Source organism: Salvelinus fontinalis, chromosome 26, assembly GCF_029448725.1.
Source record: "Salvelinus fontinalis isolate EN_2023a chromosome 26, ASM2944872v1, whole genome shotgun sequence".
NCBI classification, from domain to species: domain Eukaryota; kingdom Metazoa; phylum Chordata; class Actinopteri; order Salmoniformes; family Salmonidae; genus Salvelinus; species Salvelinus fontinalis.
This window is the reverse complement of record NC_074690.1, coordinates 46,719,170-46,739,985: the sequence shown is the minus strand read 5'-3', so window position 1 is coordinate 46,739,985 and position 20,816 is coordinate 46,719,170. Positions and strand designations below refer to the sequence as shown.

The 20,816-nt window shown below is 43.2% G+C and overlaps 1 protein-coding gene across 1 annotated transcript in view; it reads left to right on the top strand.

The window, feature by feature from the left end:
• The window catches only part of prkci (protein kinase C, iota), a 52,472-nt gene extending 35,615 nt beyond the window's left edge, over positions 1–16,857 (top strand). The window contains exons 6-17 of the mRNA XM_055884160.1: positions 2,524–2,661; positions 2,857–2,920; positions 5,771–5,826; positions 6,004–6,180; positions 6,531–6,715; positions 6,950–7,085; positions 8,193–8,280; positions 8,474–8,599; positions 9,530–9,609; positions 9,867–9,956; positions 12,756–12,871; positions 14,621–16,857. Coding sequence (XP_055740135.1) covers positions 2,524–2,661; positions 2,857–2,920; positions 5,771–5,826; positions 6,004–6,180; positions 6,531–6,715; positions 6,950–7,085; positions 8,193–8,280; positions 8,474–8,599; positions 9,530–9,609; positions 9,867–9,956; positions 12,756–12,871; positions 14,621–14,708 — 1,344 coding nt within the window. The 3' untranslated portion in view covers positions 14,709–16,857. The remainder of the gene's footprint in view (positions 1–2,523; positions 2,662–2,856; positions 2,921–5,770; positions 5,827–6,003; positions 6,181–6,530; positions 6,716–6,949; positions 7,086–8,192; positions 8,281–8,473; positions 8,600–9,529; positions 9,610–9,866; positions 9,957–12,755; positions 12,872–14,620) is intronic.
• The last annotated feature ends 3,959 nt before the right edge of the window (positions 16,858–20,816 follow it).

Below are 20,816 nucleotides of genomic sequence, written 5' to 3'. Positions count from 1 at the left end.
TGTATTTTTTAGTTACGTTTATGAATAGTTATTTGGTCAGAATATGTGTGTCAGAAAAATATCCGGACGTTGTGGGAAAAAGATGCTACGTTAGCACAATGTATAACCACTGATTTCAGCTCTAAATATGCACATTTTCGAACAAAACGTATGTATAACCTGATGTTATAGGACTGTCATCTGATGAAGCTTATCAAGGTTAGTCAATTCTATATCTTTTGCTGGTTTGTTACGATCGCTAACTTTTGCTACTGGGGAATGGCTTGTGTTTCTGGCTATTGTGGTAAGCTAATATAACGCTATATTGTGTTTTCGCTGTAAAACACTTAAGAAATCGGAAATATTTGCTGGATTCACAAGATGCTTGTCTTTCATTTGCTGTACACTATGTATTTTTCAGAAATAATTTATGATGAGTATTTAGGTATTTGACGTTGGTGTCTAATTATTCTGGCTGCTTTCGGTGCAATTTCTGATTGTAGCTGCAATGTAAACTATGATTTATACCTGAAATATGCACATTTTTCGAACAAAACATAGATTTATTGAATAACATGTTATAAGACTGTCATCTGATGAAGTTGTTTGTTGGTTAGTTTGGTTGGTTCTTGGTTAGTTAGGTTGGCTTTGTGCATGCTACCTGTGCTGTGAAAAATGTCTGTCCTTTTTTGTATTTGGTGGTGAGCTAACATAAATATACGTGCTGTTTTCGACTGTAAAACATTTTAAAAATCGGACATGTTGGCTGGATTCACAAGATGTGTACCTTTTTATTTGCTGTATTGGACTTGTTAATGTGTGAAAGTTAAATATTTCTAAAAAATATATTTTGAATTTCGAGCTCTGCCTTTTCAGTGGAATGTGGGAGGAGTTCCGCTGGCGGAAGGCCAGAGCCACACAGGTTAAACATGTCAAGCAGTTTATTATTGTCAGTCACATCCATTGAATTTGAGGTCAATTTCAGCGGAAGGCCAGAGGAGTTTGTGTTAGCATTCATGGATTTAATGGTTTTTCCATCAATTCTTCGGGGTTATTGAGGTTGGCCTTGGTAGATTCGTAATAGAAGCTAGATTTGCATTTCCGTATTAACAAGACACACTTATTTTTCAGTGCCCTGAATAACTGCCATTCTGTCTGGGAATTACCCTTTCTGGCTTAGGCCCATTTGTGTATTTCTGGATCAAATCCGATAATTCCCCTGTAAACCAGGGGTTGTCTCTACCTCTTACCCGGTACTTTTTTGAGAGGGGCGTGTTTATCACAGATAGTATAAAACACAATGAGAATGCCTCTTCGATATCTGGAATAGGCGCAATCCTATCCCAGTTCACAGAACTGCGTAAAAGTTTGTTTGACTATGAAGCGAGAGGGCACTTTGGGGTCTGCATGCAAGCAACTGCACAATGATCACTTAAATCATTAGCGAAAATCCCAACGGCCGAGTATTTATGCGGATTGTTTGTTAGAATAACATCAATAAGTGTTGACTTAGAGATGTCTTTTGGATTGAGTCTTGTAACCGCATTTATAATTTGAGTGAAATGTAATGTATTGCACAGTCCTCTTATGGCCTCTGAGTTTGGAGATAACCAATCCCATTCTAAATCGCCCATGAGGACCATTTAATTCCCCCCCCCCCCCACCCCCAACCACGCATCAGTACAGCCAGAGAATCCAGGGATTCTACTTTTGCAGATGGAGGTCTATAACATCCTATCAAATCTAAGTTCACAGCTTTTGATAACTGCAGCTTCAATGCTAAAAACTCAAACTGTTTTGGTTTAGGTAAAGACCTTAGTTCAGTAACCACATTTGTCTTTAATATAAATGGCTGTACCTCCCCCTTACTTTGTTGGTCACATCGATAAACATAACTATCCAAGCCTATAGACTGATTTTAGAATAGATTTATTAAGCCAGGTCTCGGACAGTACTAAGACATCTGGGTCAGCAGTGTGAATCCAGACTTTTATCATGTCCAATTTCGGCATAGAGGGGCTATCCCTCTTTCACACTGTGGTAAATAAAGCCAGTTTATTATTTAGAATAATTTCTGTTTTAGAGGGGGTGAAATCAAAATACCACTGTGCCTATTTTTTGAAAATTGTCAGTGTACATGTCAAGTGTAATTGCGCAATTGTATTTACCCATGTTCTCTCTCAACTCCGGGACCACCTGCCAGGTCATTTTTTTGTTATTGCCTGATACAGGACTCTAGTGCCAGAGAAGAGAGACTCTCTGACTTAAACATTCAAACCTCCATTAATTTACGAAAGGATCGTCAATTTGTGCCACAGTTTAGATACCGATACGTCAGCATTCTAACTCCCCCTTGTGATAGTGTGGTGCAATGATGCAGTTTACCACAGCCTGCCACAAATGGTCATAGGCTCTAAACTTTTGAGGAACCACTGTATATACTGTATATACCTCTCTTCCTTCACTTTCTCGCTCTTCGTCTCTGTTTCCCTCTATCTCTTTGTCTCTCTTTCTCTCTAAAGGTTTGTTTTCTTTGTCTTCCAGAGAGCTCACTGCGCCATCTGCACAGACCGTATCTGGGGTCTGGGGAGACAGGGTTACAAATGCATCAACTGCAAACTGCTGGTCCACAAGAAGTGTCACAAACTGGTCACCGTGGAGTGTGGCCGACAGATGATACAGGTGAGGAACAGCGAGCGGTCAGTGCCGTCTCTTATACTTAGTGCCCAGAGTTTTACCTTGGTCTTTTCACGTGACCTGTCCCGGAAAACTCTGGGCCCTACACATATTGTATTTTCATTAAGAAAGGACTGAGACACACTATTTCTCAACGTGTCCTCTTACACTCTCTCGCTCTCCATCTCGCTCTCTTTCTAGGAGCCTATCATGGGGCCTGATAGAGGGGCCTCCCTCACTCCATTAGACCAATCAGAACAGACAGGTAACACACACACACACACACAAACACACTTCCTTTTTAAGGAAAACTAGCCCTGGTGGGTTAAGATCCTCATAAACAATCAGACATTTTGACACAATTAATTCTTTCTTTAGACCGTGTCCCTAGACCTGAGTCACTAAGCTAGATCCAGTAGGACTAAGACAGCCTTGAGGCCTGTCAGGTGCTCTACTGGTGGCTGACTGAATTAGAACGTTTAAAGGAGAAGTTTACCCAAAAACGCAGAAACTCCCAATTGATACCATACATTGAAACTAGTTCAGTGGAGTTTGCCATCTCCCCCTCTCTATCCCTGTACTAAAACGTCTGCAAAAACAGATCACGTGACTCATTACGTTGTTAGAAATGTCACTGTTTTCACTGTAAATACTACTGCAGCCAACTTTGCATTGCTGCATGGGGACAGAATGGATATTTAAAGATAGAGCTCTTGCTACTGTATTTCCATGGACTGGATCTGGCGCAGTGCCAAAATACAAAGGCTCGTTTAAGAAAAGACAGCCACAAAACCAGCGTGCGGAGGTATGTAACCTAGCCAGATTCTTGACATTCGAGGTGTTCTTATTATGTTATTACCATTGCACCATAACATGTAGACACATTGGCCTAGGTGCTCTACAGATTAGCACAGCCGGTTCCCAAACTAGGGGACGAGACCCCGTGTGGGGTTGCCTGATATGAAAATGGGGTCACGGGATAATTTCCAAAATCCAGAGAAGATAAAAAAGAAGATGTACAAAAAAATGTAGATTATAATATCGTCTTTGTATCTCAAAATCATTAATGTGGTTAACCTTAAAAAATCGAAATAAATGATTCTAATCTAAAAGATAAAATTCAACCAGAGTGCACTTAGATCATGGGAAAATTCGGTGAATGGCTAGGCCCGCTACAATAAGAAACAACATACTATCGCAGAGACTTTGATCATTATTACCGGCCGCAATTGATATGGTGAAAGCAGGCGCACAGAAACTCACATCAATACCTTTGTCAAACAACACTGTTAAACAAGTCATTCTTGCTATTGCTAGCAAACAAGCGGAAACGCAGACTGAATGACTTAAACTCCTCAGCGTATGCTCTCTAAATGGACTTTAGTTGTGAGGGCATAGATGCCCATGCATTGAATTTAGTTTACTATACATGTCGGGGGGATGCTATTCACGAGGATATTTGTAGTTGTTGATATTTAGTTATCTACTTTGTATAATTAATCTGTTACGCTGTCTTAACTTCTCTGCTGAAAAAAACCCTGAATCTGTGAATAAGGGAATAACGTGCAGTTTCTCCGTAGCAGGGATTCCTCCGAGAGAGCACATGCACAGTTGTTACCCATCTCCGTTGCTGTGGCAGTTGGCTACATTTAATAATCCAAATGTTTTTGGTGTAAAAGTACACATTTCTTGACTCAAAACCGATAGTACTTTTGACAGAAATAGCTCATTTGGCCGTACGCTGTCAATAAAACAACAAATGTGTCCACATTTTGCGTATTTGTGAATCATGAATTCACTGGCAACAGAGCAGAAAAGGCCTGCACCGTCACAGAGCTGGGGAGGGCAACCACCCCTGGACTAGTGTCAATGTATGGAACCACTTGGGAGTTTCTGGAATTTGGGTAAACTTCTCCTTTAACATTCACACTATTAACCATTCTGTATCCCCCTCTCAGACCTGCCAACCTGCACGCATTTTGCGTACCATGCACGCAATTTGAGGTCGAAGTACGGAATACGGAAAGATAGGCTTCTAGTTGAAGGGGCTGCATGAGACCTGCAGGTCCCAACAGAGATCATTGCGGTCAAGGTTATTTGGAAACAGTAGTCTTTCTGCCGTGTATGTTAGACCTACCTCTTGTATCAAAAGCACATCTGTGTCGCAGTATTCGCACACTTTGCACTTTTCCTTTCATGTTAAACACTATTGTATACAGAGTGAGGCCATGCAACTTATACGCACATTTTTACTCCTGAACTTATTTAGGCTTTCCTTAACAAAGGGGTTGAATACATATTGACTCCAGACATTTCAGCGTTACATTTTTTATTCATACATTTTTTTTTTTTTACTTAAAAACATAATTCCACTGATATTATGGGGTGTTCTGTGTGTAGGCCAGTGATGACAAATATCAATTGAATCCATTTTAAATCTCAGGCTGTAAAACAACAAAATGTGTAAAAAGTCAAGGGGTGTAAAAAGTCAAGGGATGTGAATACTTTCAGAAGCTACTGTAGCTACAGCGTTTAGTCCCCGAAGCAATTCCACTTTCTTGCCCACACATACTTTGACCTCGGTAGTAAGCACGAGCACATTGACCAACAAGGAAATGTGCGGTGTTGCAGTAGTTCAGTGCGTGCTGCTGCGTGGATGGATACAGACATGGCAGAGAAAGCTGTTCCGCGAATTCCGTCCTTCACAGAAAGCTATGTTGGACTGTTAAAGATTAGCAGGCGTATGTTATTGATAGAGCTGTGTCAACAGTAGGCTGCTAATGATGTGATAATAGTCAGTTCACCAATTAACAAGGCATGTTGAATGAATGGTAGCCAATTACCAAGTACCCTTAAGTCTATAGCCTACCATTCTTACTGAGGCAGTCTTCTGCCAACATCATTAGGGTTTAAAAGGTGCGGTGTGGGTGTCACACGCACCGTTGAGGGGTCCGCGGCGCTGGGGGTGCCGCTGAAGTGGTACTCATAAAAATGATTCAATGTTGGCAGGTCTGCCCTCTAGTGTCTGGGAGGATATGTGACTGCTCCTGCTTTCTTTCTCCCCCCATCTGTCACTCTCTCTTTGTCATTTTCTCTGTCACTCTCGCTCTCTCAGGTCCTCAGAACAGAGATTCTAGTGAGAGTCTAAACTACAACGGAGAAGAGAAAGAGGTGAGGAAGATGGACTGCGATTGTGTGTGAGTGAGAGAAGTGTGTTTGCTGCCAACGTTGTTGTAAGGGAGAGTGATGGCCACCTGTCTATTTGTCTCACGTCAGTTTTTGTCTCTCCCTCTGTCTGCCTGTCCGTTTGATCTCATGCCTATTTCTGTCCATCCCTCCGTCCTGTAGGCGCGCAGCAGCAGAGACACGGGGAAGTCAGCGTCAAGTCTGGGTCTGGTGGACTTTGACCTGCTGAGGGTGATCGGGCGGGGCAGCTACGCGAAGGTCCTGCTGGTCCGACTCAAGAAGACTGAGAGGATCTACGCCATGAAGGTGGTCAAGAAGGAGCTGGTCAACGACGATGAGGTAAACACACACAGACGGAGTGACACATGCGCGCGCACACACACTCTGAAGAAACACACACACTCGGTCTGACACGTTGACAGGCGCTACCTGATCAATCAGCTGTGCCATCCGTCCTCTCTGTCTGAGAGGCTGCTCTGTCCTGACCTATTGTTACCTGTCTGTCAATCGAGATCTGTCAACACCACTCGCTCACTCTTGTCACATCCACTCTTTCACTCTGTCTGTCTGTTCTCTTCAGATAGCTGCCTGGTTATGTCTGCTTATTTAGCTTTTTTAAGTGTTTGATATGATTTTAAGTCCACAAATTTCCAAATGCATCCTGTGTGTGTTATTCCCGGGTGTTGTAGGACATTGACTGGGTCCAGACAGAGAAGCACGTGTTTGAGCAGGCATCCAACCACCCATTCCTAGTTGGGCTTCACTCCTGTTTCCAGACTGAGAGCAGACTGTTCTTTGTCATAGAGTATGTAAACGGAGGAGACCTGATGTTCCACATGCAGAGACAGAGGAAGCTACCTGAGGAACACGCCAGGTTTGAACAATGATGTCTTGCTATGTTGTTCACTAGGGTACGCAACAGAACTTTTTGCAATTTGAAAATCCTGGTAGTCCCTTCTTGTTTTAGCACATTTTCTTCTGTTTGTGGTCTCTAACACCCGTAAATTCGACTGATGAAGAGCTTGGTGATTAGTTGTGTAGCTCTTAGGCAGTGATGTATCTGTGTGTATGAGTCTGACCGGTTCTTTTCCATCTCTCTCTTTGTCAGGTTTTACTCAGCAGAGATCAGCTTGGCGTTGAACTACCTCCATGAGAGAGGCATCATCTACAGAGACCTCAAACTGGACAACGTGCTGCTGGAGTCCGAGGGACACATCAAACTCACTGACTATGGCATGTGCAAGGTGGGTGTTGGGGGGGTCTGTCCGTGCGCGTGCTTATGCCTGTGTGTTTCTGTATCTTTTTTTGTGTTTTGTGGCGGATGAATCAGAATTAGTTGGGTAACATAGATAATTAAGATGTTTCATTGACATAATATGCTTATGTGAGATACTTGTCATTAGAATGTATCCTTTTGGACTATAGTGTTGGCAGTGTCACTTTTCCCTCAGCTAGGGCTCAGTCACTTGGGGCCCAGAGAGGGGAGAGGTCAGGCTTGTCTTTCACATGTCCCTGGTGCTATGCAGAATATCAGAAAGGGAAGAGGACAGAATGGAACATTGTCTTCATATGTGAATGTGTCTTTACCTATTCTTAAACCATGTGAAGGGATGGTGTGATTAATGGGGAACTAATTACTTGTCTCCACAATGCCTGTGTGCCAGTCACTCCCTCCTTTTCCCATTGGGGGGAGGTGTATGTCAGTGTCTGGAAACATTGTATGTCCTCTCTGATGTTGCACTTATGCTGGGATAGTGTATGACCTAGAGGCTCATTCCCCTCAGTGAGCTTGTCCAGGAGTGGGGTCAAGACCCCTCTTGAGATGGGAGTATCTAGAGTTGATAATTGATATATGCCATTGGAGGAGTTGGTGTTTTTGTACTATGAAGTACCAGGAACGAGATTAGAACCTCGTCTGAGGGACCAAACTCAACGATAATTAATAGTGAATGTTATCTGGCTGCGGGATACTCCTTTCTTAAGAAAAAGTCTTTCTTTGTGAACTGTTCCTAAGATCTGTGGTTCGTCAGTGTAAGTTGAGAGGGGTGTATCTTGGCTATAAAAGATCTTTGTACTTTTCTGTTGGTACTTTTTCAATGGTTCATTAGAGATGGCGCATCATTGAAAGTCAAAAATGCTATTGCAAAGCTCTTATTAAAAAAAAGATGTAGTTTAAGTATAACTCTGACTGGTGTGTGATGTTTGTAATTCTCCTCATTTGGTAAAGCAGAAAAATGGCACCACAGTGCGCGCGTGTATTAATGCCATGTAAAGCTCTGAGGTGTTTGTGTGTTAATGCCTCTATGCTATGAGATGTGTGTGCTGACTGTTGTGCTCCCTGTGCTCTGTAGGAGGGCTTGAGGCCAGGAGACACCACCAGTACATTCTGTGGAACCCCCAACTACATCGCCCCCGAGATACTAAGAGGAGAGGACTATGGTAAGACTGTCTGCTCCAAATAATGCACATTTGCTTCAGATTCAGAAGCAGAAGACTATATTATTCGCATGTCGTTATAGATATCCACGCTCATCCTCGTTTGCACACTACGAGAATGTTATCTTATGTGTGTTTATATTGAAATGTAAGGCTAAGGCATTTGAATGACTTTCTATCAATTGTGTGGGTTCAGGTTTCAGTGTGGACTGGTGGGCGCTGGGGGTGCTGATGTTTGAGATGATGGCTGGACGGTCGCCCTTCGACATCGTAGGGAGCTCCGACAACCCAGACCAGAACACTGAAGACTACCTCTTCCAAGGTAACACACACACACCATACTTCAAACTACTTTGTATTCTTGTATTTTTATTTAACCTTTATTTAACTAGGCAGTCAATTAAGAACAAATTCTTACTTACAATGACGGCCTGGCAAAAGGCAAAAGGCCTCCTGCGGGGATGGGGGCTGGGATTAAAAATAAATAATATTAAAATATAGGACAAAACACATCACGACAAGAGACAACACAAAGAGATACCTAAGACGACAACATAGCAAGGCAGCAACACATGACAACACAGCATGGTAGCAACACAACATGACCACAACATGGCAGCAGCACAAAAAAATGGTACAAACATTATTGGGCACAGACAGCAGCACAAAGGGCAAGAAGGTAGAGACAACAATACATCACACAAAGCAGCCACAACTGTCAGTAAGAGTGTCCATGATTGAGTCTTTGAATGAAGAGATGGAGATAAAACTGTCCAGTTTGAGTGTTTGTTGCAGATCATTCCAGTCGTTAGCTGCAGCGAACTGAAAAGACAAGCTGGGGTGAAAGAGGAGCGATTACAATAGAGGAAACCTAGTCTAGATTTAACCTTAGCCTGTAGCTTTGATATGTGCTGAGAGAAGGACAGTGCACCATCTAGCTGTACTCCCAAGTACCTGTGACTACCTCAAGCTCTAAACCCTCAGAGGTAGTAATAACACCGGTGGGGAGAGGGGCATGAGACAGATCAAAGTAACACTCACACACATCTCTATATAACAGCTGACCTACTGGATGGCTGGGTCCTATTCTCTAGTACCCTACTCTCCAACGAGCTTGCACTTGTTCACTTCCTGGGAGTGCGCTAGGATAATGTGTGTCTAAATATGACTTTGTTTCCTTGTTAGTTAGGTCCTAACTAAGTAACTGTTTCAATAAATAACAGGACTAATATCCTCTGTCTCCTCTCTGTAGTAATATTGGAAAAACAGATCAGGATTCCTCGGTCGTTGTCAGTCAAAGCTGCCAGCGTTCTCAAGGGCTTCCTCAACAAGGTAACACACACACACACACACACACACACACACACACACACACACACACACACACTTCAATCCTAACAAGGTCATGTCACGTTGCCCTCTGACCATGATGTAATGAACCTTTATTCTCCTTTTCCTTCCTCTCTCCATCCTCCTTCCCTCTCCTCGTCTGTCTCATATCTATGCTCTTGAACTCCTTGTTTATCTATCCCTCCTCTCTCTCCCCTCTTTCCCTCCTTCCCTGTCTCTCTCTCTCTCTCTTTTCCCAGGAACCTAAGGAGAGGCTAGGCTGTCATCCCCAGACGGGCTTTGCTGACATCATGGGTCATCCCTTCTTCCGAAACGTAGACTGGGACCTTGTGAGTCATTGTCTTCTATCTCTCGCTGCCCTCTCTTCTATCTCTCTCTTTAATGCAACTCTGTCTCCATCTGTCCTACTGTATCTAGTGTTTAGGTGAGATGGAGCATCATGACCGATATATAGAGATCATTGTTTTCAAACAAAGCAGCAGAAGCAGAATTCTCACCAATGAAAATGTACTTAAACGCGAATGACGGACCGTGAGAAATCAACTCTCATATTGTCTTTCCACATAGTTTAAAAGAAAACAGCAAAAAGCTAGTCAACAAGTGAAAGTCAATCACAGCGGGTCACGGTGATTCTCTCCTCCAGACAGTATGTCATAGTTGAGGGTCATCACCTTAGACAAGCCCAGAAAGTATTTTTTCCCCACCAGGCAGACAGAAGGGCCAATCTGATTTAACCATGGCTGTATCGGTTCTCTAAGGGCAGGTTTTCCAGACCCAGATTAAGTTTATTCCTGGACTATAAAAGTCAGCACTAAGTGGCCAGTGTCACAGTGATTCTGTTGTAATTAGAGGGTCACCACCAGAGAATTAAGAGTATTTGGCTAACCTCAATGTTCAAATTCAGAAACGTGTTATTGTCCTAATGCTGGGGAAATTTCAAAGGAATTGACTCCAACCTGACACAGACAGACAGGCTAGCCTCCAGACAGGCATCCAGCAGACAGACAGGCTGGCCTCCAGACAGGCATCCAGGCCAGGTCAGGAGCAGCTTGACCTCTTTTTTCCCAGTAGGGTCTACCCTGTCTGCTGACTGGCTGTCTGAGCTGGCTCCCCCTCCGCTCAGTCTCACCTCACACGTAACCTGTAGCCTTGCCCTGCACTCTTCTACCTCCAGGGGGTGGTAGTGCTGGGTTAACACCCTGCAGGCTGCCTGTCTGTTTGGGTTCTGACTTAACAATGGAGTTTCCGCTGATCCACAGGCTGCCTCACAGCTTCAGAGGAGAGAGATTGGCTTTTGGTGCAATAATTTTTTCCTGTGGTTTAAAATGGTTCTAAACTATTTTCAGGGGAATTTGTACGTTACTTTGTAAATAAGGCTCATTTGGTTGTAACATGGTGCTTGCTGGACTATGTTGACTAAGTCGCTTCATATCCATTATTTTAAACAAGATTATCCAGCTGTGTAGTGCATTCGGAAAGTATTCAGACCCTTAACTTAATCTAAAATTAATGAAATAGGTTTCTTGTTTCTCATTGGTCTACACACAATACCCCATATTGACAAAGCAAAAACGGGTTTTTAGAAATGTTTGCAAAGTATAAAAAACTGAGAATATAACATTTAAATAAGAATCCAGACCCTTTACTCAGTACTTTGTTGAAGCACCTTTGCCGGCGATTACAGCCTAGAGTCTTCTTGGGTATGACGCTACAAGCTTGGCACACCTGTATTTGGGGAATTTCTCCCATTCTTCTCTGCAGATCCTCTCAAGCTCTGTCAGGTTGGATGGGGAGTGTTGCTACACAGCTATTTTCAGGTCTCTCCAGAGATATTAGATCGGGGTTCACGTCCGGGCCACTCAAGAACATTCAGACATTTGTCTCGAAGCGTTGTCTTGGCTGTGTGCTCAGGGTCGTTGTCCTGTTGGAAGGTGAACCTTCGCCCCAGGCTGAGGTCCTGTGTGCTCTAGAGCAGGTTTTCATCAAGGATTTCTCTGTATTTTGCTCCGTTCATCTTTCCCTCTATCCTGACGAGTCTCCCAGTTCCTGCCACTGAAAAACATCCCCTTTAGCATGATGCTGCCTCTACCATGCTTCACTGTAGGGATGGTGCCAGGTTTCCTCCAGATGTGACGCTTGTCATTCAGGCCAAATAGTTCAATCTTGGTTTCATCAGAACAGAGAATCTTGTTTCTCATGGTCTGAGTGTCTTTAGGTGCCTTTTGGCAAACTCCAAGTGGGCTGTCATGCGCCTTTTACTATAAAGGCCTGATTGGTAGTGTTGCTGAGATGATTGTCCTTCTGGAAGGTTCTCCCATCTACACAGGAACTCTGGAGCTCTGTCAGAATGACCATCGGGTTCTTGGTCACCTCCCTGACCAAGGCCCTTCTCCCCCAATTGCTCAGTTTGGCCAGGTGGCCAGCTCTAGGAAGAGTCTTGGTGGTTCCAATCTTCTTCTATTTAAAAATGGAGGCCACTGTGTTCTTTCGGGACTTTCAATGCTGCAGCCATTTATTTTGTAGCCTTCCCCAGATCTTTATTTTTATTTTTTATTTAACCTTTATTTAACTATGCAAGTCAGTTAAGAACAAATTCTTATTTACAATGATGGCCTACACCGGATTGTGCCTCGACACAATCCGGTCTCGGAGCTTTACGGACAATTCCTTCGACCTCATGGCTTGGTTTTTGCTCTGACATGCACTGTCAAATGTGGGACCTTTATATAGACAGGTGTGTACCTTTTTGCAAATCATGTCCAATCAATTGAATTTACCGTATGTGGACTCCAATCAAGTTGTAGAAACATCAAGGATGATCATTGGAAACAGGATGCACCTGAGCTCAATTTCGAGTCTCATAGCAAATGGTCTGAATACTTTTTTTAATGTATTTATTTTTAATACCTTTGCAAAAATCTCTAAAAACCTGTTTTCGCTTTGTCATTATGGGGTATTGTGTGTAGATTATTTAATCCGTTTAGAATAAGGCTGTAATGTAACAATGTGGATAAAGTCAAGGAGTCTGAATACTTTCCAAATGCACTGTGTGTGGATGTCTCTTTGACCTCAATGCTGTGTGTGTGTGTGTGTGTGTGTCCTCTGACCTCGTTGCATTGTTGTTTCAGATGGAGCAGAAGCAGGTGGTTCCTCCATTCAAACCCAACATCTCAGGAGAGTTTGGACTAGACAACTTCGACGCCCAATTCACCAACGAGCCTATCCAGCTCACGCCTGATGATGAGTGAGTATCTGTCTGTCTCTGGATGCGTCCCAAATGTACCTTTATTTAACTAGGCAAGTCAGTTAAGAACAAATGGTACCATATATAGTGAACTGTACTGAACATCAAATGGAAACAAGCATGTAAAGTGTTGGTTTCATGAGCTGAAATAAGATTCTAGACATTTTTAGAGTTTTGTGGACAAATTTGTTTACCTCGCTGTTGGTTAACATTTTAACATTTTTTCCTTTGCTAAGATAAGATAAGATCCATCCACCTGACAGGTGTGGCATATCAAGAAGCTGATTAAACAGCATGCTCATTACACAGGTGCACCTTGTGCTGGGGACAATAAAAGGCCACTCTAAAATGTGTGGTTTTGTCACACAACACAATGCCACAGGGAGCTTGCAATTGGCAACCAGAGCTGTTGCCAGATAATTGAATGTTCATTTCTCTACCATAAGCCGCCTCAATGCCGTTTTAGAGAATTTGGCAGGACGTCCAACCGGCCTCAACCACAGCCCACGTGGAACCACGCCAGCCCAGGAACTCCACATCCAGCTTCAACACCTGCATGGTCGTCTGAGACCAGCCACTCGGACAGCTGATGAAACTGTGGGTTTGCACAACCGAAGACTTTCTGCACTAACTGTCAGAAACCGTCTCAGGGAAGCTCATCTGCATGTTCTACCAGGGTCTTGACCTGACTGCAGTTTTGGCATTGTAGCCGACTTCAGTGGGCAAATATTCACCTTCGATGGCCACTGGCATGCAGGAGAAGTGTGCTCTTCATATATGAATCCCGGTTTCAACTGTCCTGGGTAGATGGCAGACATCGTGTATGTTGTCATGAGGGCGAGCGGTTTGCTGATGTCAACGTTGTGAATGTAGTGCCCCATGGTGGCGGTGGGGTTATGTTATGGGCAGATATAAGTGACAGACAATGAACACAATTGCATTTTAGAGATGGCAATTTGAATGAACAGAGATACTGTGATGAGATCCTGAGGCCCATTATCATGCCATTCATCCACCGCCATCACCTCATATCACACGGCCCCATGTCGCAAGGATCTGTACACAATTCCTGGAAGCTGAAAATGTCCCAGTTCTTCTGGGACATTCGGAAAGTATTCAGACCCTTGACTTAATCTAAAAGCGACAGACAATTGAACACATGGCCTGCATACTCACCATACATGTCACCCATTGACTATGTATGGGATGCTCTGGATCGACCTGTACGACACTGTTCCAGTTCCCGCCGATGTTCAGCAACTTCGCACAGCCAGTAAAGAGGAGTGGGACAACAATTCCACAGGCCACAATCAACAGCCTGCATGAGGCAAATGGTGGTCACACCACATACTGACTGCTTTTCTGATCCACACCCCTAACTTTTTTATTTATTTTTATTTTATTTTTTTAATAGATATGTGTGTATTCCCAGTCATGTGAAATTCGTAGATTAGGGACTAATGAGTTTGTCAATTGACAGATTTTCTTATGTGAACTTGTAACTCAGTTAAATCTTTGAAATTGTTGCGTTTATATTTTGGTTCAGTGTAATTTTAACCAGGGCCCATACAGTCTGTCGTTCTGTCTGTCCGCCCGTCCGTCGTTCTTCATGGATCATTTAAATCAATGCTTTATGATGGCTGTTCAGTTTACTAGATTAGTTGGTGGTGGTATGAGAAGCGATTTACTTACTGATCAATGTCGTCATATGTCTCCCCTATAACTGTTTGTTTCCTGTCTGTTTTGCAGCGATGCAGTGAAGAAGATCGACCAGTCGGAGTTTGAAGGGTTTGAGTACATCAACCCTCTCCTGATGTCAGCTGAGGAGTGTGTGTGAGGAGTGTGCGATCGGACGCTGCACGCCGCGTCTTCTTGACAACGGCGTTGCTAACTAACTCTGCATGGTTACCAGACAACCCAGCGACGGCGTCACCATCGAGCACCCTGCTGTTGGAGAGAGCCATCGGGACTCTCAGACATGAGATGCTAACTTGCCAAACCAATCTCCCATAGTGTGGACGTGTCCCATTTGGCACCCTATACCATACGTAGTGCATTAGAGAATAGGAGGCCATTTTGGACGGAAGCCACTCTGCCATTTATAACCACTAGTCCTTAAAATCTACCTTCTCGCTTTGAATTATTTTTGGATCATGTATCAAATCCTCACTGATTTCCTGGTTGGTCATCAGGGAGCCTGCTCTGAGTAACCAATGAGGCTTGTAGGTGGTTGGGTACCTCGTGACACAAAGGGGCGGGGGGAAAGAGGAACACAGACTGTCCACAGAGAACGAACTAACCCTCCTCTTATTCTCTACTTGGTGGTGTTTGATGGATATTGTATTTGTACATATTAAAAATCATTGAGGAGGGATATATGTTTAGACCAGTGGTTCCCAACCAGACCTTTTAGCTTTCAGCCAGATTATCAGGGGGACATGGTTGACAACAATTTAATGATTGACATCCACTACATGTATTATTAGCCTTGTTGCAGCACCGTGTTTGTAGAGGAACGAAGAACAAGACAACACTAGCCTTTTTCAAAAACAAAACACTATCTATATATTTTTCTCATTTTATTTAATGAAATAGCTGTTCTCTATGTATGATGGCCATTGTCCTAAAGTGTTACGTTGTCTTCAAGCCTGGTGTCCTGTCAGAACCACGTAGGATGGCCCGCTATTGTTTGTTTACAGTAGTTGTCATGGCAACCCCCAGTACAGAGATAGTTACAGGATGTAGTGACTGACTGGAACCTCAGCAGCCAACCAACACTAACGTAGGTACTGACAAAGGGCAAATCTCAAATGGCACCCAATGTCTCAAGTGCATTAGAAATGTATTCTACACTACGAAAAGTGCACTATTAAGGGAACAGGGTGCCATTTTGGATGCGACCAAACTGTGAACGGAACAATTGACTATGTGGAGAGAGTACGGGTAGGGCTGGAGCACTAGTTAAGTCTGGGGACTCCTATGGGCCCTGGTCAAAAGTAGCGCGCTATATAAGGAATAGGGTGCCATTTGGGATATGCCCTATTAGTCTATGCAGATATACCATCCATGCAATGTATTGTTCACACAGGACCAACAAATATTTTCTAGAGAAGATGTTAATGATGTCTTGGTGGTACGTTGAAAAAGGTACAGTATATATACAGTAGGAAGACGTGCTTTTCTGATATTGGTCTTAGAAAGTACGCATGACATTTTTTTTCTTTGTTCATGTGTACTATACAATGCCTTTCTGAGAGTCCTGTTTCTCTTTTCACTTTTCTTTCTACTGTTTTCTCTATTCCACGTCAGTCTTAATCTGATTGCTACAGTATACAAAGAATGGACCGTCACTGATGCTTGAACCACTTCTGACAACGTAACGATAGATTTCTTGAATGAGATTTTCTTCAAATCTGAGAGATTACAACCACTATCAATACAAAGCATATAAAAGCAAAATATTATATTCCCCAAATAGTTTATTTAAAAAGAAATGGTGTCCTAAATGGCATTCTATTCCCTACATTCCCTATGTACTTTTGACTGCACTATGTAGGGAATCGGGTGCCATTTGTAACGCAGGACCAATTCTTCTGTTGAGATGTCGCTGGAGAACTTAACTAAGGTTAAGAGTATAAAGTATGTGGCCCAAATGGCGTCTATAGATCCCGGTCAAAAGTAGTGCACTACATGGAATAGTAGGGTGCCATTCGAATGACATCCGGAGTGTTTTTAGCGGGGCCATGTTGTGATTGATTGGAGGAATGAACACAATGTTTACCATGCTACTTTATATTGTAGAGTCTTTTTTGCTTTGTTACTTTTTTCAAATAGAATTTGCTGTAACTAATGATTGAGCACTACATTGATTGGTAATATTGTTATTGGGTGAATCCTGTATGAAAACCCTTGGATGATGAATATGCGTGATTTCATCCAGAGGAGCCTACTGAACTGTAACAAAAATAAACATTTTATTTCCCTTCGCCTGGCTATCTTCCCGTCTGTCTGTTCTTCCATCCGCCTGTGTTCTTCTGTCTGTTTATCTTGCAATGAACCGGAGGGGTGTAAAACAAATATGTAGCAATAAGTTGGCTAGCTAATGTTGGTAAACAGGATGTTGTTCTGCATTCTGTTTTGTTCAGTACTCGCTGCAGCTTGTCTTCCGTGGTCATGTGATGTTGCCACCCGTTTGGCTCCTACAGCCCCGGATAAGAAATCGCAACTCAAACTTTGATTTGAAAAGTCGAGCAAAACCAATTGAAATACTCTCACTGGCATGGGAGCTCTTCCTTTCCCTACCCTCGCTCTCCTCTGCTCCATCTCCTTGTCCCTCTTCACTCCCCTCGACTGTCCTCTCAACTCTCATCTACCCTCTCTCCTCCTTTGCCCTCTCTTTCCATCCTCTCTCCCTCTAACAATTTGTTATTCTACAGTATCAACGGTTTCATCAACACCCCTTGTCTACCAATCTAAAAAGTCTGGTTGAAAAATATACTACATGACCAAGAGTAAGTGGACACCTGCTTGTCTACCATCTCACTCCAAAATCATGTGCATTAATATGGGGTTGGTCCCCACTTTTCTGCAACAGCAGCCTCCACTCTTCTGGGAAGGCTTTCCACTAGATGTTGGGACATTGCTACGGGGTATTGCTTCCATTCAGCCACAAGCATTAGTGAGGTCGGGCACTGATGTTGGGCGATTAGGCCTGGCTCGCAGTCGGCGTTCCAATACATCCCGAAGGTGTTTGATGGGTTTGAGGGCAGGCCTCTGGCAGGCCAGTCAAGTTCTTCCACAACGATCTCGACTAAGCATTTCTGTTTGGACCTTGCTTTGTGCACGGGGACATTGTCATGCTGAAACAGGAAAGGGCCTTCCCCAAACTGTTGCCACAAAGATGGAAGCACAGAATTGTCTGGAATGTCATTGTATATTGTAGCATTAAGATTTCCCTTCACTGGAACTAAGGGGCCTAGCCCAAACCATGAAGAACAGCCCCAGACCATTATTCCTCCTCCACCAAACTTTACAGTTGGCCCTATGCATTCGGGCAGGTAGCGTTCTTTTGGCATCCGCCAAACCCAGATTCATCCGTCGTACTGTCAGTACTCCAGAGAACGCATTTCCACTGCTCCGGAGTCCAAAGCCGGCGAGCTTTACGCCACTCCAGCCAACGCTTGGCATTGCACTTGGTGTGACCTTAGGCTTGTGTGTGGCTGCTCTGTCATGGAAACCCATTTCATGAAGCTCCTGACAAACAGTTCTTACTTTGCTTCCAGAGGCAGTTTGGAACTCAGTAGTGTGTGTGTTGCAACCCAGGACAGATGATTTTTACACGTTACACGCTTCAGCACTCGGCAGTCCCGTTCTGTGAGCTTGTGTGGCTTACCACTTTGTGGCTGAGCCGTTGTTGCTCCTAGACATTTCCACTAGACAATAACAGCACTTAGTTGCCCGGGGCAGCTCTAGCAGGGCAGAAATTTTACAAACTGGCTTGTTGGAAAGGTGGCATCCTATGACGGTGCCACGTTGAAAGTCACTGAGCTCTTCAGTAAGGCTACCCATTGCTGCCAATGTTTGTCTGTGGAGATTGCATGGCGGTGTGCTCAATTTTATACACCTGTCAGCAACGGGTGTGGCTGAAATGGCCCGAATCCACTAATTTGAAGTGATGTCCACATACTTTTGTATATATAGTGTATTTCTCAAACTGTGCAGGGGGTACTGCACTGTCAATTATATTTCCTCCATGAAGGACATACAGGGAGGGATACATGCCTATTCCCACAATCCTGTTCTCCCAAGACTCCATGTTTGACATTGGTCCTGTGCCCTCTTCCTCACAGAAGGGGGGGCGGGCTGGTCCCCCCCCGCCCCCCCAAGCTGCTTCGCTTTGGAGGATCTGAAAAACATCCTGCTTTAATTGCTTGTCTTCTATTCTCCCCTGTTCCTAGAGGGATTTATTTCAGCAATAAAGGAATCAACCTCATACTGTTCTACTACAACCCATTTAGTAAAACTTACATTCTGTTCCCTATATAGTGCACCATAGGGCTCTGGTCAAAAGTATTGAACTATATAGGGAATAGGGTGCCATTTGGGATGCACATTGTATGTACTTCAAGGTGCTGCATACTACATGCTAAACACAGTCTAGGCAACACTGTTATAAGCAATAGCACTCTTAATTCTATAACTCAGTTAAATCTGTGTATGCGATTAACCTTCTTTGTCAATGTATCAACAATGAGTAATTATCGTCACATTCCCCACACCCACATAGTGCTGTGAGATGCACAGCTTGGATTCAATAATAGTGTGCCACTGCAGTAATTCGTAATGATATTGTAACAGCATCTCATCTCCAGTAGAGTATTGTGAGTGTCATTCAATTTACTGACACGGCATCTGAAATGGTTATTAGTATTGCCACTTCAGTTTAAACACCATTCTTCCAGCCAAGCAAACACAGTGCCGCTCTTTTCCAGATACATATTTCTCTTCCTCTCAAAACACAAGGATGAATAACCAAATCTGTTGATATTAAACAGCATCAAGACAAGGTGATGTCCACGGGGAGTGGGGGTTAAAGGTGAAGACATGGGTTGAATTAATGTATGATTGACTATGTAGTCTTTTGATTGGATGTCCTTGATTCATAAAGCACATGGGTATGACAGCTGGACAGCAAATTGCAATATAATAGGTCATAGTGTATTGTTATCCATTGATGTCTTCCCCATAGATAAAGGTTTATCAATATCCTATATAGAATATATCCTGTACAATTGTATGGAATGATACAAAAAAAAAAACGGTGTAAATTGCAGGATTTGCTGTGATTAACCACATATTCGGTTGTAATTTCATTATACAAGAAGCATTACAAGAATATTGACATCTTGATTTTGCCCATAGTAACGGTTAGCAAACTCTGGTAAATTGATAAAGCACATTGCTAGCTAATTTGTCCTGGAAGATAAAATGAACATTCAGTTGATATTTTATCTGAAATGCATATGGTCCTTTTTTAAAGATGGATCTTCGTAGAATTTTGACCCGGAGTCGTACAGAATCGTGTGATTCTCTACTTCTGAGTATTAACACTAGAAAAGCTGGTCATCTAGCGATCCAGTTCTGAGCCAATGCATTCTAACGGTCTAATAAATACATTTCACATATGCTATTTAGGGTTTAATACCGGTGAATATCTGCATGAAACTGACATAGCTATAAACTCTCTGGCTTCATTCATACACTAGACCAGTCATCACAACGCTATAGCAGCCTACCATATTTAGCCTACACAACGTAAAGTCCCCAATAGAAAACATAAATGACTTCTATAAACTGTATTGCTGACTATCATGTGTAGACTAGGCTACAAGTGACCTCTCCACTCAGATACTGAAGGCAATCTCTGTCTCACATTAACAAATCTCCAAACTGGCTTTGTGGTACTGGCAGCTACTCACTGTTCACAAAATGGCTGGTACACCCTGTCGACAAAACACGATCGAGAAAATCGACATTTGCAACATTGTTCCACGGTGTTACTATAACAAAAGCAAGTGCAGGCTGGACTAGTCAGATTCGCGGGGATTTGATCAACCGCGCCGCAATCCATGGTGCTGAATCTCCACTACTGAACCTATTCGCTTGTCTGTTTGTTTCGCGAAGATGTTCCGTGTGACCACAATAATCGGGTTGTCATAAAGTAAAAACAGCCACAACCTTGCCGAATTTCCCATGACAGCCAGATGCAAGAGGAGAGAAAGGGGCCAAAAAGCTGGTTGACATATTTAAGTCAAAGGTAAGCTAAAACGCAATTGGCCATCTGGAAATTCGGGCAAATGCCAAATAGGCTGGACCATTTTTTAGTTGGGTGTGCTGGTCGAAAGGGACACACACACACCGAAAAAAATTGAGGTAAAAATAAAAC